The following is a 13,735-nucleotide window of genomic DNA, read 5'->3' on the forward strand; positions in this document are numbered from 1 at the left end:
CTTTATAAAAAGACTAGCAAAGATGTCCCAGTGATAGTAAGCACCTAACCTCTTCACAGGGAAGTTTGATACAGCCAGTTTGAAATGCATAAAAGTTGCAACTCACATTTCATCCATCTTACCGATGAAGAAATGGGTGAGCAAAGTCTAGCCTGTTCAATGACATGTGGAGGGAGCAAAGATTCACCCCCCAGTACCGCCACTAATGGTATAAATATCAAATACACCTTAGAGGGAAAACAGGAGCACAGATAATTCCTGAGCACCTGTTATCCAACAGAGAAGTATCTGGAAGGTACACCTGGGCCACAGGTAAAGAAGACTAACTCAAAATATTCTCCTTAGTTATACCACTAAAAACAGTGCCATTTGTCCTTTCTTATGCTGAGACTTGACTTGTCCTCAAGCTCTAGTTTCCAAATTGTGAACCCTAGAGTTCCTTCTATCTTCCTGCACAACAAACAGCATTTAATGATAGAACTGGGGGTAGAGCTCAGTGATGGAGCATGTGTTTAGCATGACCAAGGCCCAAGATTCAGTCCCCAGCACTGAAAAAAGATAAAACTATATTTAGTATGAGAGTTTGTCCACTGCCCACCTCATCTTCCCAAGGTCATGTTAGCTCTTGCTTGGAGTTTGTGGGAAGAAAATAATAGAATTGATTGTTAAATATGAGGTAATCTGGCACATAATCACTTAATAATTGGAGCTTTTTTAAAGACTTTAGGCTTTTTAGAAAAACTAACTTAAAAATACATGAATTTGTTACAAAGTCTCCTAACCTGATAGATCACCCTAGCTCTGGTGGAATATTTTGCCACCATGAAGGTAAAATTTCCTCACAGCAACCCTTATATAAAATCACCCTATATTGCCCTGGAAGCCCAACCTCAAAAGCAGGTGGGGGCTAGCTGACCAGGTACCCCAGGCATGAGGGAAGCAAGGGCCCACAGGTGAGATGGGAATCTGGGGAAGAGTGGGTGCTTATTCTTCACCTAGAGTCCTCTTTATCTTCCAGAGCCCACTTAAGTTCTTTTGACTCCTTGCCATTCTTAGTGTGCAATTTCTGGATGTAAGTGGGGAGCAACAATGGGAATAGGGGTGATGAGCCTGGGACCAGAAAGCAAAGTGGTTGAGAGGAAAGGGATAGAATTGTGTGCCCCTCAAAAGATAGATTGGAGTCCTAACCTCCGTTCCCTGTGAATGGGATCTTATTTGGAAATAGGGTTTTTAGGTCCTAATCAAGTTAGGACAAAGTTAGTAGAGTGACGCCTTGATTCAATATAACTGGTGTCCTTAGAAGAAGAGACATGAGACATACATGAGAGGGATGATGATGTGAAAGCACACAGGGAGGCAGCCATATGATGCTGAGGTGGGGTGGCATCATGCCACCATATGCCAAGGAATGCCTGGTGCCCTCAGATGCAGGAAGAGCAAGGAAGGATACCCCTAGAGCTCTGGAGGGAACGTGGCCCTGCCAACACCAATGTTCCAGACTTTTCAGCTCCAGAACTGTGAGAGAATAGATTTCCATTGATTCAAGTCACCTAGTTTGTGGTACTCTGTTAATGGCAGCAGAGGGAAACAAACATAAGACACTATGAAGAAAAGTGAGATGATGTCAACCAAGGATTTCTCATTTTGTTTATATAACTGGCCTTACTGTAACTCTGGCTTCTGAAGGGTGCAATTAAGAAATCAGGAATGAACCTTAACCCTCTTTGGTGGGATGAAGAAGGAAGTCCCTGGACTCAGCAATCCTTTGAAGGCTTTTACCAAAACAAATGTATTAGTATTTTTTTCACTTACATGACTAACTACTGCGATATAATAGAGGAGTGATTGACACTCTAACAACCAAATCAGCAACATTAACCTTGTCACTGCGGGGAGCGGGGATCAAGTCTATACCTTGCTCAACTGGATACTTGAGATGATAATACATATGGTTAAGTCAGAGGTTTTATTTGTAAGCTATAAGCAAACACAAAATTTCTCTCTTAACTGTGATTCTCCTGTCCAATCAGACAGGAGATCTGCTTTGGAGACTGACTAAGTGAGGGGAAACCAATGAAGATTAGGGATTAGGATGAGCCACAGGTGGTTGCTCACCTTGGAAAATCATCCACAAAAAAGCAAAAGCCAGGACATTTAATGCATCAGAATGAAAGGCATGTGTATTTACCAGGGTTGTTGACCACAGCACACCCTAAGCTGAGGTCCCTATTAGGGCATTTGTGTGGAAAGAGGTGCTGGTACACCCGAGTGAGCAGCTATGTTTCATGCTCTGTCTTCCTGGGTTGCTTCAGGATGGGGTCAGATGCGGTGGCCCTTGTAGAGATAGGAAGGGTACAGCCCATCATAATGCCACTGCCGTCACTGCTCCACGGCCTCCCGTCTCCTCTCTTCCTGCTCTGGAGAGGAAAGATGAAGTCACATGAGGATGAAGGGGACTCTGACCTGAAAACAAGCAGCCATCAGCCCGAATGGCCCACCCTGAGGTGACATGAGTCAAGTGTGCCTATGAGCCCTGGAGACATCCAAGATCAGAGCTGGAAGGGACCTGAGAATGTGAGTCCAGCGGCCTCCATTTGTGGATCAGAGCCACACAGCTGGCTGCTGGTAGAATTGAGACCAGTGTCTGGCATCTGAACTCTTTGCCTATGTGGGGAAGAGCCTATGCAGCCACTGGCTCAAAGAGATGACAACTGAAGCACTAAAAGTAACAATATGGTAACACAGAGACCAAGCACTGTGCCTTGAAAAGCTCCTGGATGGAAATTATTGTGGATCTGGAATGACAGAATTATTACAGCTTTTCTCCTCTATACCATTCTGTATTTTCTAAGCTTCAAAGATAAATTTCCATTTTTAAAACTAACTGGAAAAAGGATGGATGAACTAAAAGTGGGAAAACTTACATAACTGGCTCTATGGGGCTCATTAACCTGATCCTTTTCCATATGTTTGAAGTATTTCATAGTAAAAGGCTGAAAAGGGACAAAGAAAGTTTTTAATGAGTTAAGAAATCTGTAATTTTATTTGTGTTTGGTCAGATATGTTTCCAGACAACACCTTTGTGTAATTGTAAAATTAGGCTCCTGGTGCCAATTCAAGATGCCTGCTACCATTAATTGCAATTAAGTCACTAGCAGATATCATAAGACCTCCAATATTTGAAAAGGGTGAGTGAGACTCCTCCAAAAGTTAATAAAATTACCACGTTATCCAGCAATTCTATTCCTAGACTTATACTCAAGAGAATTGAAAACAGAGTCTCAGATAAGTGTACATATAGGAATGCTCACAGCAACAACATTTACAGTCACTCAAAAGTGGAAACGACCCAAATGTCCACCCACAGATGAATGGATAAACAAAATGTGTTATTTATGGGGATATATAAACAAATACGTATGTAAACATGCATAAGAGAAAGTATTCAGCTATAAAAAGAAATAAATGGATACATGTCACAACATCGATAAACTTTGAAAACATTGTGCTAAATGAAATAGACCATGCATAATGAGACAAAATACTGTGTCCTCCATTTATATGAAATATCTAGAAAGGAAAATTCATGAATACAAAAAATATAATGGAGGTTACCAAGATTAGGGGGAAGGAAGAATGGACAGTTATTATATAATGGGTACAGAGTTCCTGTTTGGAATAATGAAACCATTTGGAACTAGTGGTAATAGTTGCACAATAGTATGAATGTACTAAATGTCATGAACCTGTATACTTAGCATTGGTTTAAATGGCAAATTTTACCTTATCTCTATTTTACCACAAGGTTGTTTTGGGTTTTTTGTTTGTTTGTTTTCGGTACTGGGGATTGAACCCAGGGTGTTTAACCATTGAGCCACATCCCCATCCTTTTTTACATTTCCTTTGAGACAGGACCTTGCTAAATTGCTGAGGCTAGCTTTGAACATGTGATCCTCCTGCGTCAGCCTCTGGAGCCACTGGGATTATAGACATATGCCACCATGCTAGTTGTTTATTTTGTTTTTGTTTTTGTTTTGTTTTTAAGAAAAGAATTTGTGAAAAATATTGGGAGGATGGAAATACTGGCAGAAGATGATGTCGAGGTTTAAAAATTTAAAATGTCTTCCTTGCCTCTATTGTCTCAAATGTGAACTTCTCCAAAAAGTTTATGAACTTGATTCTGGTGCGAATGAAAGTGGCATTCTCTATGGCCTTGGGCTAATAGGACAAACTGGTGGTATGGACAAAATGGATGTCCCTCTGCCCCTTAGCACCTGTGAGAGCCATATGCCTGGACCAAGGAGGAAGGGCCCTGTTACCACTGCACATTGAGGCACCATGGTCCTTTCATGGGACCCTGGAGATGGTGCTCCCCTTGAAAAATATCCTTAGGTACTTGGTACCCCAGAGATAGACTGGAACTCCTGAACTAGAACTCATTCATTAGCCTTCAGCCCTTTCAGACATTGCTCAAGCTCAGTGGACCAACTCCTCTTTGAGAGTGTGATTTTGCCATAGAAATTGATTGGCTATCCCTTTCATGAAGTAAATACCTTGAAAAAGGTTGAACATTCAACTGCTATTAATTATTCTTAGAACACGTGGCTTTGTCAGATAAGACAGCTAACTAAAGCCAGGGTTATGAAAGGGGAATGTCACGGGCCTCATAAAAAATCCCAGAAGATGGAGATTTTGAACATGGCCCCAGGCAACCAGGCCATAGCAACAGTTGTTCTGGAAAAGAAAGAAATTTTGAGAAGAGTTCCACATTTTTCAGAACTTTATCCTCAAACAGGCTAGACCTGCTCCTGTTACGTTAGTTAGCCTGTTAGTATGTCACCTTGGGTATTCATGTGTCCTTTCTAAGCCTGTTTTCCAAATTCTAAAATGAAACTCACAAGTCCTGTCTCAGATGAAGCTTGTAGTGGTTAGATGGTTCAGCACAGTACCTGGCAGAACAAGTGTTCTGCACCAACAGCTTCTATAACTTCAGTTCCCAAAGACCTGTGGCCTATTCTAAAAATGGCCTCTCCATCTCTGTGGATGAAGCCTGAGGACCCTGATCTTAGCATCCTCCAAAAAGACACATCATCCTATAGGTACCTAACCTCCTTCGTAATTCATCATGAAAAAGAAAACAGCAAATTATTTCTACCCATGTGCTAGAGATTTGGACCTGAAACTTTTTAAAAAATCACACACACAAATACACACACAAAAAAAATTATGATGAGTAGTATGACTAAAAATCATATTTTCATTTCTTAAAACTAAGACAGCTCTTCCCAAGCTGTCCACCAAGGTAATAAGCATTGGCCTCTAAGCTAGGACAGCCTGAGTTTTTCACAGTATCTTCCCAAAAAAGTTTGATTTGGGGGCTGGGGCTGGAGCTCAGTGGTAGTGCACTTGCCTGGCATGTGTGAGGCACTGGGTTCAGCACTGCATATAAATAATTTTTTAAAAAATAAAAGTCTATCAACAACTAAAAAAAATTTAAAGTTTGATTTGCTAGGATCTTAGCCCAACACCTGCTTGTGGGGCTCAACCAGATGCCACCTGAAGGGCTATAGGCACAGCCTGTAGCCCTTGGGTCCTGATGGCAGTAGTCTTTCCACTGGAGGATGCCCTTCAAGGATCATACTTCCTCTGTCCATCAAAGTCAAGGAGTCAGGATAAAACAAAAGAGCTGGCTCTAACAAAAGTACCCCAAACCGGGGTCCTGTGTCCAAGCTCATATGTACCAGGAGGTACCAAGTGAGCTTGCTCAGGACCATTTCTATCTTGAAGTTTGAGAAATACCAAAAAAAGAAAGAAAACAGCACATAATGAGAATCAGGCCTACTGGTTTGATCCTCATTAAATGTTGCTACAGATGTCTGCTGTGGATGACACTAGACAGCAAGGTCAAATCCCACTGGTGGAAGGCATTGGCTTAGAGATATAGCCTCCCTCTATCTCATCCCCATCCATACCCACTCCCTACTGAAGCCCTGGTGCAGCCAGCAAGGCTGGAGGGAAGAAAGGAGCCCTGAGGGCAGGGGCATGGTACATTATTGCTTGGTCAGAGACACTTGCCCTTTTGCCTTTTCTACTATTTATCTATTGACAAGAGATGAAAGGTCAAGACTCGGCAAACAGGGCATAAATGGCAGATGAGCAAGAACTCTTACCATCCTTCTGTTCCTCCACAAAGTTCTCAATTTCGTTCCTTTGTTCCTCGTAATATTCTCTCCGTAGCTCATCAGCCCTCAACTTCTGCCTGTTTTCCGCTGTGGAAGGAAAAGAGGTAGTTGCCCCCAAGAGAGGGGCATTGAGGGCTCACATTTAGGGGAACACCAACATTTTACCTGAGAAGCTAAAAGTGGTTTGGGAGGTATTTAGGTTGGGAGACTCCACTGAAATGGTTTATTCCTGGCAGAGGCTTTAAACTGGAAGGACCTGGGAGATGATCCTACCCAGTTCCCCCCCACCCCCTGCCACATCCCCTCTCTTTGAACAGTACTAGAGATTGAACCCAGGAGCACTCTACTACTGAGCTCCATCCCCAGCCCCGCCTTTTTTTGTTTTGTTTTGTTTTCTGGTTTTTGGATTTTGAGACAGGGTCTCACTAAGTTGCCCACGCTGTCCTCAAATTTGCCATCTTCCAGCCTCAGCCTCCCAAGTCACTGAGATTACAGATGTGCACAACATGCCAGGCCAAATCACCTCATTTTGCAGGTGAAGAGATTGAAGCCCCAAGAGGAAAAAGTGAGTTAGCCCCAGTCATCAAGTTAGTGGTATAATCCAAGTACACCAGGCCACTTAGGCACTTGAAATCAGAGATAAACTCCACAAGCAGGGTACAGTGACCCACATCTGTCATCCCAGAGATCCAGAGACCCAGGCAGTAAGATCGCAAGTTCTACACCAGCCTGGATGACTTAGTGAGACCCTGTCTCTGAAAGGAAAGTGACCACAACACTCGAAGCGACCAAGAGATCTTTATTGCAGCAGTGCAAAGGAGGAGAAAAAGAGAAAGAAAGAGTAGGGAAAGAGAGAAGAGAGAAGGGAGAGAGCAAAGAGAGAAGAGGAAAGGAGAGAGTGAGAGGGAGAGCGAAAGCAAGAAAAGAGAGATCAAGAGCAAGAGAGAGAGACAGAGAGAGCAAGAGAGAGGGGCCCGGCAGGAGGGAGTTTTTTATAGCCCAAATCTAATGGGGTCTCTGGATCTGCAAGCTGCCTTGTTGGCATATGGTGATTGGATCATAAGGTAGTGTCATCTGCCTTCAGGCAGACGGGGTGGGGCAGGGGCTAGATGTAGGGTTGAGTGCATGGGTTATCCTGCAGCTAACATTTGTTCAGCCTGTCCTGCGGACAACTTAGTTCAGCCTGCCCTGCACCTAACAGTCTCAAAATAAAAACTAAAAAGGACTGGTGATACAGTTCAGTGGTAGAGGACTCCTCAGTACAAAAAAAAAAAAAAAGAAAGAAAGAAAAAGAAAAAGAAAAGAAAAGAAAAAGAAAAAAAGGAAAGAGAAGAAAATGAAAAATAAATAAACAAACTTCACGAAGGACTTATCCAATTTAATGTTGATTAATACCTTCAAGTCTAGTCAACATTTTTGAGCACCTGTCACACCAGGATATAGACTGAATGCTGGAATTACAAAGGTAAGTAAGAAAGATGCTGTCCCTCCACTTAAGATGCCTGTCATCCAGGTGAGGAGAGAGCCCTCAAAGCAAGTTTCAGGGGCTGGGAGTGTTGCTCAGTGCAGAGTGCTTTCCAGTGTGCATAAAGCCCTGACTTTAATTCCCAGCACCAAGAAAAAAAAAAACAACAAGTTTCACTGAGCTTTTGGCTGTGAAATTAAATTCTATGAGAGCCGTGGTCCTCTGGAGAACATGACTTATTGGGAGAACAGTATCTAGAACTCTACTTTCAAGGACTTCTGGCACATTCTTCAACTAGAAAAATCAACAAAGACTTGCGGGTCATGTCTGCTGGAGGAAGAACAGGCCCCTCAGAAACCTCACAATCTCCTGGGGGACTGAGGCATGCATGTTGTCCCCACAACTGTGATGTGCAAGAGCAGGTGGGGGAGGCGAGGGAAGCAGAGGAACCAAGGGAGGCCATGGCCACCCCACATTCAGGAAATGACAAGTTCTCCTATGCACAATGGTAACATCAGAAACCACCTCAAATCCCTCTTGGAACCAAGGAGCCTACATTGATCAGTAAATTCTATAAATATGAGTTATTTATGTTGAAATTATAATATTTAACTCAGATTAAAAATCACTATATCTGTAAATTGGTCTTAGAATCCCTGAGGTAAGTCTTCTGTTTCTCCCAGATTTTTGCCTTTTTGCCTATACAGTTGAAGGAAACCTTAGTCTGGCATAAGGGGTTTGTGATCCAATCCATCTTCATACCACACATATTTCTCAAGAGGGGATCCAGGCTCAGAGAAGTGAATTGACATCATTGAAGTCACACAGCTACACAGCCTGTTGGGGTGGAGCTGAAGCTAGAGCTAGAACACCAGATTCCTAGTACTTGCCCAGAGTACCCCCAAGTTCCTTGGTTCCTCAAGTTGCATTTTCAGAGGTGCCAAAAACTGGACTTTTACTTCTGTTCTCCTCCTCCTCCTTCTCCTCCTCTGCCTCCTCCTCCTCCTGCTCCTCCTCCTCCTCTTCCTCCCTCTATCTCTTTTCTGAGACAGAGTCTCACTGTATTGTCCATGATGATTCCGAACTCCTGGACTCAACCGAGTCTTCTGCCTCAGTCTCATGAGCACTGGGATTATAGTCCTGCACTTCCTTTGGGGTGTTAGATGTAGCAACAAAGAAGAACAATTTAACTCTTGATTGTTTGTTTGTTTTTAGGTACTAGGGATTGGCACAATGCTAGGCAAGGGCTCTACCACTGAGCTACATCCCTACCCTTTTTATTTTATTTTGAAACAGGATCTCCCTAAGTTGCCCAGGCTGGCCTGGAACTTGTAATCCTCCTGCTTCAGCTTCCAGAGTGGCAGGGATTGCAGGCTATGTCACCAGGCCCAGTTAAGATGGTGTTTCTATGCTAGGTATCACCTTATGCATTACATGCATATATGCCAAGAACATGCATCCCTCAGATTCTCTTTCACCCTAAAGTAAATTGAGCCTGGATCTCAGAAACTTAAAGAAGTCACTTATCCATCTCCTTAGCTTCCAATACAAATTGCTTCAAAATACCACCTTCCTTGTTCCCAACTTAAGGACCACTGGAAAGATTCTCCAGAAGTTTGTTTATTTATCTATTTATTTTTCATTTTATTTTCTTTCCTTTTTTTTGTACTGGGGAATCCTCTACCACTGAGCTGCATCACCAGTCCTTTTAGTCTTTATTTTGAGAAAGGGTCTCGCTAATTCATCCAGGCTGGTGTAGAACTTGCGATCTTACTGCCTGGGCCTCTGGATCTCTGTCAGCTCTGCCCATTCATCTATAGGAATCGATGAGGTATCCTCAGATGCATTTACGTGCAGTCCTGGGGTTCACCTGGCTATCCTGGGCCTCCCACAACTGCCTGAGGCACTGAGCTCCTGCCTAAGGTCCGGGAACTCAGCCTAATCACGGATCTTATGCTTCTGAGTCAGCTTCAGAGGACAGATATATTTGTCTGTTTTAAAGTTGCCTGTTTTCCCCTGGAAATTTGCAGAAAGCTGCTTCTCTGATTTCACACAAGAAAGGCCCAACATCCATCATAGCCTTTCAGTGTTTTTTGATTTTGCCAAATTTAAATCCCAAATTGTGTGAGGTCTAGAGATTTCACTAATCTGACTACACTTATCCAATTAAAAAAAATTCTCATCTCTAAGCATTTCCACCTCTGATCTTTCCCATCATTTGAAAATAATCCTGTTATTTTCACTGAGAAAGTCACCTCACTGCATATGCTCAGGGATACAAAGAGTTCATTCATCTACACACACACAAGGAAAGAATCAAGCAGTCAACTTGGCCAGGACAGCCTGAGCTCAGAGTCTAAGAAGAATCAAGTTTAGAGGTAGGAAACTCAAATGCGTTCAAAGGCCGTAGGTTAAGAACATGAGGGCCCTGCAGTGTGGACCCCAGGCCCCAGGCTGTTAGGGAGACGTGCTCACCAACTGCACTGCAAATAAAGCTTCAAGAAAGCACAGCTGGCTAAACACAGTTTGTTCAGAGGCTTATAAGTAAGGGAATTAGGACCACAGACAGGAAGTGGCTGAGGCCACTTAGCAACAGAGCTGTCACTAAGCCCACATTTCTCAGCACACTTGTCCCCTGGGATCTTTTCCTACATGTGATTCTGTTGCTCTACTGTGCACCTTGCCAATACTCCAAAATACCCACTAAAGGGCTAAGTGCTTTCTAGACCAGAGAACATTTCCTCCTTTACATTTTTCACTTTCTGAAGCAGGGATGCATTTCACAATTTTTAGATACATTTGATGCATCACTGTTCCTTTTTGGTCCTCACCCTAGCAATGCATTTGCCCCAATATGTGACCCACCATCAAGGAAGTAGTATAATTTCCACTTCAGAGCTACAGTCATCCTGATGTTCAAGGGCTTTGCTGCAACCCTTAATCCCCTGTGGTGGTAAGAGACCACTCAGCATCCTTACCATTGACCTCATCTCGGGATTTGGGGGACCGCTTTCTGTGCCTCTTGAGGAAATTTGAGGCATCTGATTCCTGCATGAAAATCTTCAGTTTCACACCTGAAACCCAAGAGAGGCCTGTCACAACCAGCACTGGGGGCAGGGATGTTGGGGGAGTGGGCTCCACCTGCCCTGCACCCAAGGGTTGTCCCCAGACTCACCTTCCTGGGCTTCTTCTCCCGCTTCCTGAGGGCTGCCCACTGATGCGCTGGTCCCCTCCCGCAGCACTGGAGGACAAGATCACAGAGGGAAGGCTCCAGCATTGGAGGGGAGCCCAGGCCCTGAGCAAGGCCTCAATAGTCCTTCTAGGCTTAGTGGCTTGCCAGGCCTCATGTGGGGTCCTCTGTCCATCACATGCCAGGTATGGGGCCAATCTCCCTAGGAACCCATGAGGCAAACTACAGTGTTTCCTGATTTTTTCTTTCTTTGCTATATTTCTCTCTCTCTTTCTCTCTCTCTCTCTCTCTCTCTCTCTCTCTCTCTCTCTCTCTCTCTCTCTCTCTCACACACACACACACACACACCAAGAATGGCCTCTCTGTGCCAGCTGAGAGCACTTACCTGTGGAAGGTAAGTCTTACCTATTATGTAGATAACACAGTCCCCCTTAACCCTCCCATATACTCACTAGACAGGAGCACCACGGCCGAGAGGCAGGACAGGAGAAGCACCTGTCGCCAAGTCATCTTTGTAGAAGCTGAGTCTCTCTGCAGCTCCTAATGCTGCTGATGCTGACTTCCGCCTGGTCCTCACTCTGAGTCAGGCAGGACAGGCAAGAGGGAAGGAAGAGAGAGGCAGGAGGCCAGGATGCCACTGGGAGAGGGTGGGAGGGGTCCTGGCTGCAGTTTCCTTTGGCTCTTCCTGACTGGAGCACCAGAGATGTTTTTGGCGCCTGGCAAACCTCTACAGAAGCAAAATTTGTAGTCAGGGGCCCTGGATGGGACAGTTTTGAAGTGGCCTGTCCAACATCCCAAAGAGTTGCTATTGAGAAGGCTCAGCCTAAGATTCAGGACTCCAGAGACCAAGGGCATGTTTCAAAGAACTCCTGGCATCTGCTTCAGGAAGGTTGGGACCCTAGACTCCAAGTCCTGAGCACACGAGAGCAGGGAGGAAGAGGGTAGCACTGGGAAATCCTTATTCAAATGCCAGGCAAGGTGGGACCATGGTGTCCAGAACAGTCATCCAGGTAACACACAGACACGTGGGTCATTCTGGTGAAAACAAGACAACTCCCTCCCTTGACACATTGTCCCCAGCTGGTGATTGCTGCCAAGCAAAGCATGGAACCCTAGCCTTGGGAGTCCTAGAGCCCCTTGGAGACATAGAGGAAGAGAGTGGGTCAAGCTTCCCCTGCAGAGAAGGAGGGGTACGGCATTGGAAAAGAACCACTTTTAGGCACACTTCTTCAGAACCACACAAATCACACTCACCACGCCCATGTGGGAAAGAACTGGTCCCTAGAAATGGGATCAGTGAGGAAATCAGAGCTCTGTGGGGCATCAGAGCCCAGCCCCTATGGTGGCTTGTTCCTGCCATTGCCATTTATTATGACCTTCATCAGTACTTTGTTACCTGCTGAAGAATTATCCCCTGGGCATTGTGGAGAAACTTTTCAATGGCGACCATCACTAGACGCAAACCCCAGCCCATGCCCATCGGAGGCTCCCCTTCCATAGACTGTATGTTACCATCCTGCATGAACTTGATCATTGGTCAGGAAATACGTGTTAGTGCCAGAGAAATAATGGAGGCAGAATAAATAAAATAAACAGGTTGACTTCCAGTGGAGAAAAATGTGGCCAGTGGCAGTGCTGGCTCTATGTGGGCTCCCCTTGGACACTGACTGGACTATTCTTAGTCAGTGGAGAAAGGCTGTGGGTGCAACCTGTGCGAGGTCACATCAGCAAGGACTCATCTAACAGATGAATAGATGTCCATGGGAGGGGGAAGGTCCACAGACAGAATGCTTTTGATGGGATTCCTAGGTGAGAAAATAGGTGTGGGAAACACCTGTGACATTCTTGACATCCTAAATCCACCTGTGCCTTATTTCAGTTACATGCACTTCAACCACATTTATTGAGCACCTCCTTTGCCCAAGATTCCCTAGTCACTGGGGATCAGCTTTAAGTAAACCTGTCTAGTTTCCCCGAAAGTGTTTCTGCTCCCCATTGAACACAGTATTTACCCTGTTCACCACGCACAAAGGCTTCAGAGAATAATCTCAAACCCTGTGCAGTGTTCTCAAAGTCAGCCAGGAGAAGGTGGCACGAGATCCAGAATTCACAGATTCAAGGAATGGAGACAGGAAATTTATAGGTAATTAAGCTCAGTTCTGGAAATATAACTAATATAACTAAGCTGGTGACCTGAGATTCTCCAGGCTACACTGATCTGTTCCAAGTAATGGTCTGACCAGATCTTGTCTCAATAATCTCTCAGTTCCTTCAGAACTTTCTAGATCATTGTACTTGACTTTCCATTATCAGGTGTGCTGCAGAGCTGGCCTCCTCGTGACATGATGCCCCCAAGTATAACAAACCATATCACCTGAAAGCAGGGTACCATTCTGATGGCTGGGGGAAGACAAGAAGGATACTGAATCTGACATCAGAAGACAGGTGCCACATAGTGGATTTGTCCAATGACACATCCTTTGAGCTTTCTCTTCATTCTGTTTCATCCATCTCAGTGAATGATCTCACCATCTGTCCACCCAGTTACCCAATTAGAAACTCAGGGACCATCACAATACACACCTCCCAACCCCTCACTGTTCCGAGCTTATTAGTCATCACATTCTATTGATTCTATTTCTTAAATCTTTTTGAATATTCTCTGTCCTTCCCATTCCTGCTGTTTCTGCACTCTATAGACCTCATGTCTCTCTTGGACAATTGCAACAGTCTTCTCTAAGACCCAGTCACTTTTCACCTAATTCACACTGAACCCCTCCTGCCTTCCATGTCACTGGGAGGGTATTGTTCCTGGAAAACCCTCCTGTGGTCACTGCTTTAAATCATCCAGTGGTTTTGTGATTGTGTCACATGATAAGCATGCATACAGTGCTCAGA

General features: G+C 44.5%; 1 protein-coding gene across 2 annotated transcripts; it reads right to left on the reverse strand.

Moving 5' to 3' along the window:
* Positions 1–2,379: 2,379 nt before the first annotated feature.
* On the reverse strand, positions 2,380–11,347 carry LOC144257044 (putative cartilage matrix-associated protein). 2 transcript variants are annotated; one of them, XM_077802997.1, is made up of 5 exons: positions 11,290–11,347; positions 10,823–10,888; positions 10,626–10,721; positions 6,171–6,269; positions 2,380–2,417 (listed from the first exon to the last, which is right to left on the reverse strand). In XM_077802997.1, exons 1-5 carry the CDS (start codon positions 11,345–11,347, stop codon positions 2,380–2,382), a joined length of 357 nt encoding a protein of 118 aa, XP_077659123.1. The 2 variants fall into 2 exon arrangements, with proteins under 2 accessions (XP_077659123.1, XP_077659124.1); XM_077802998.1 differs by lacking the exon at positions 10,823–10,888.
* Between the last annotated feature and the right edge of the window lie 2,388 nt (positions 11,348–13,735).

This window comes from Urocitellus parryii, chromosome 9 (genome assembly GCF_045843805.1).
Source record: "Urocitellus parryii isolate mUroPar1 chromosome 9, mUroPar1.hap1, whole genome shotgun sequence".
Taxonomy (NCBI): domain Eukaryota; kingdom Metazoa; phylum Chordata; class Mammalia; order Rodentia; family Sciuridae; genus Urocitellus; species Urocitellus parryii.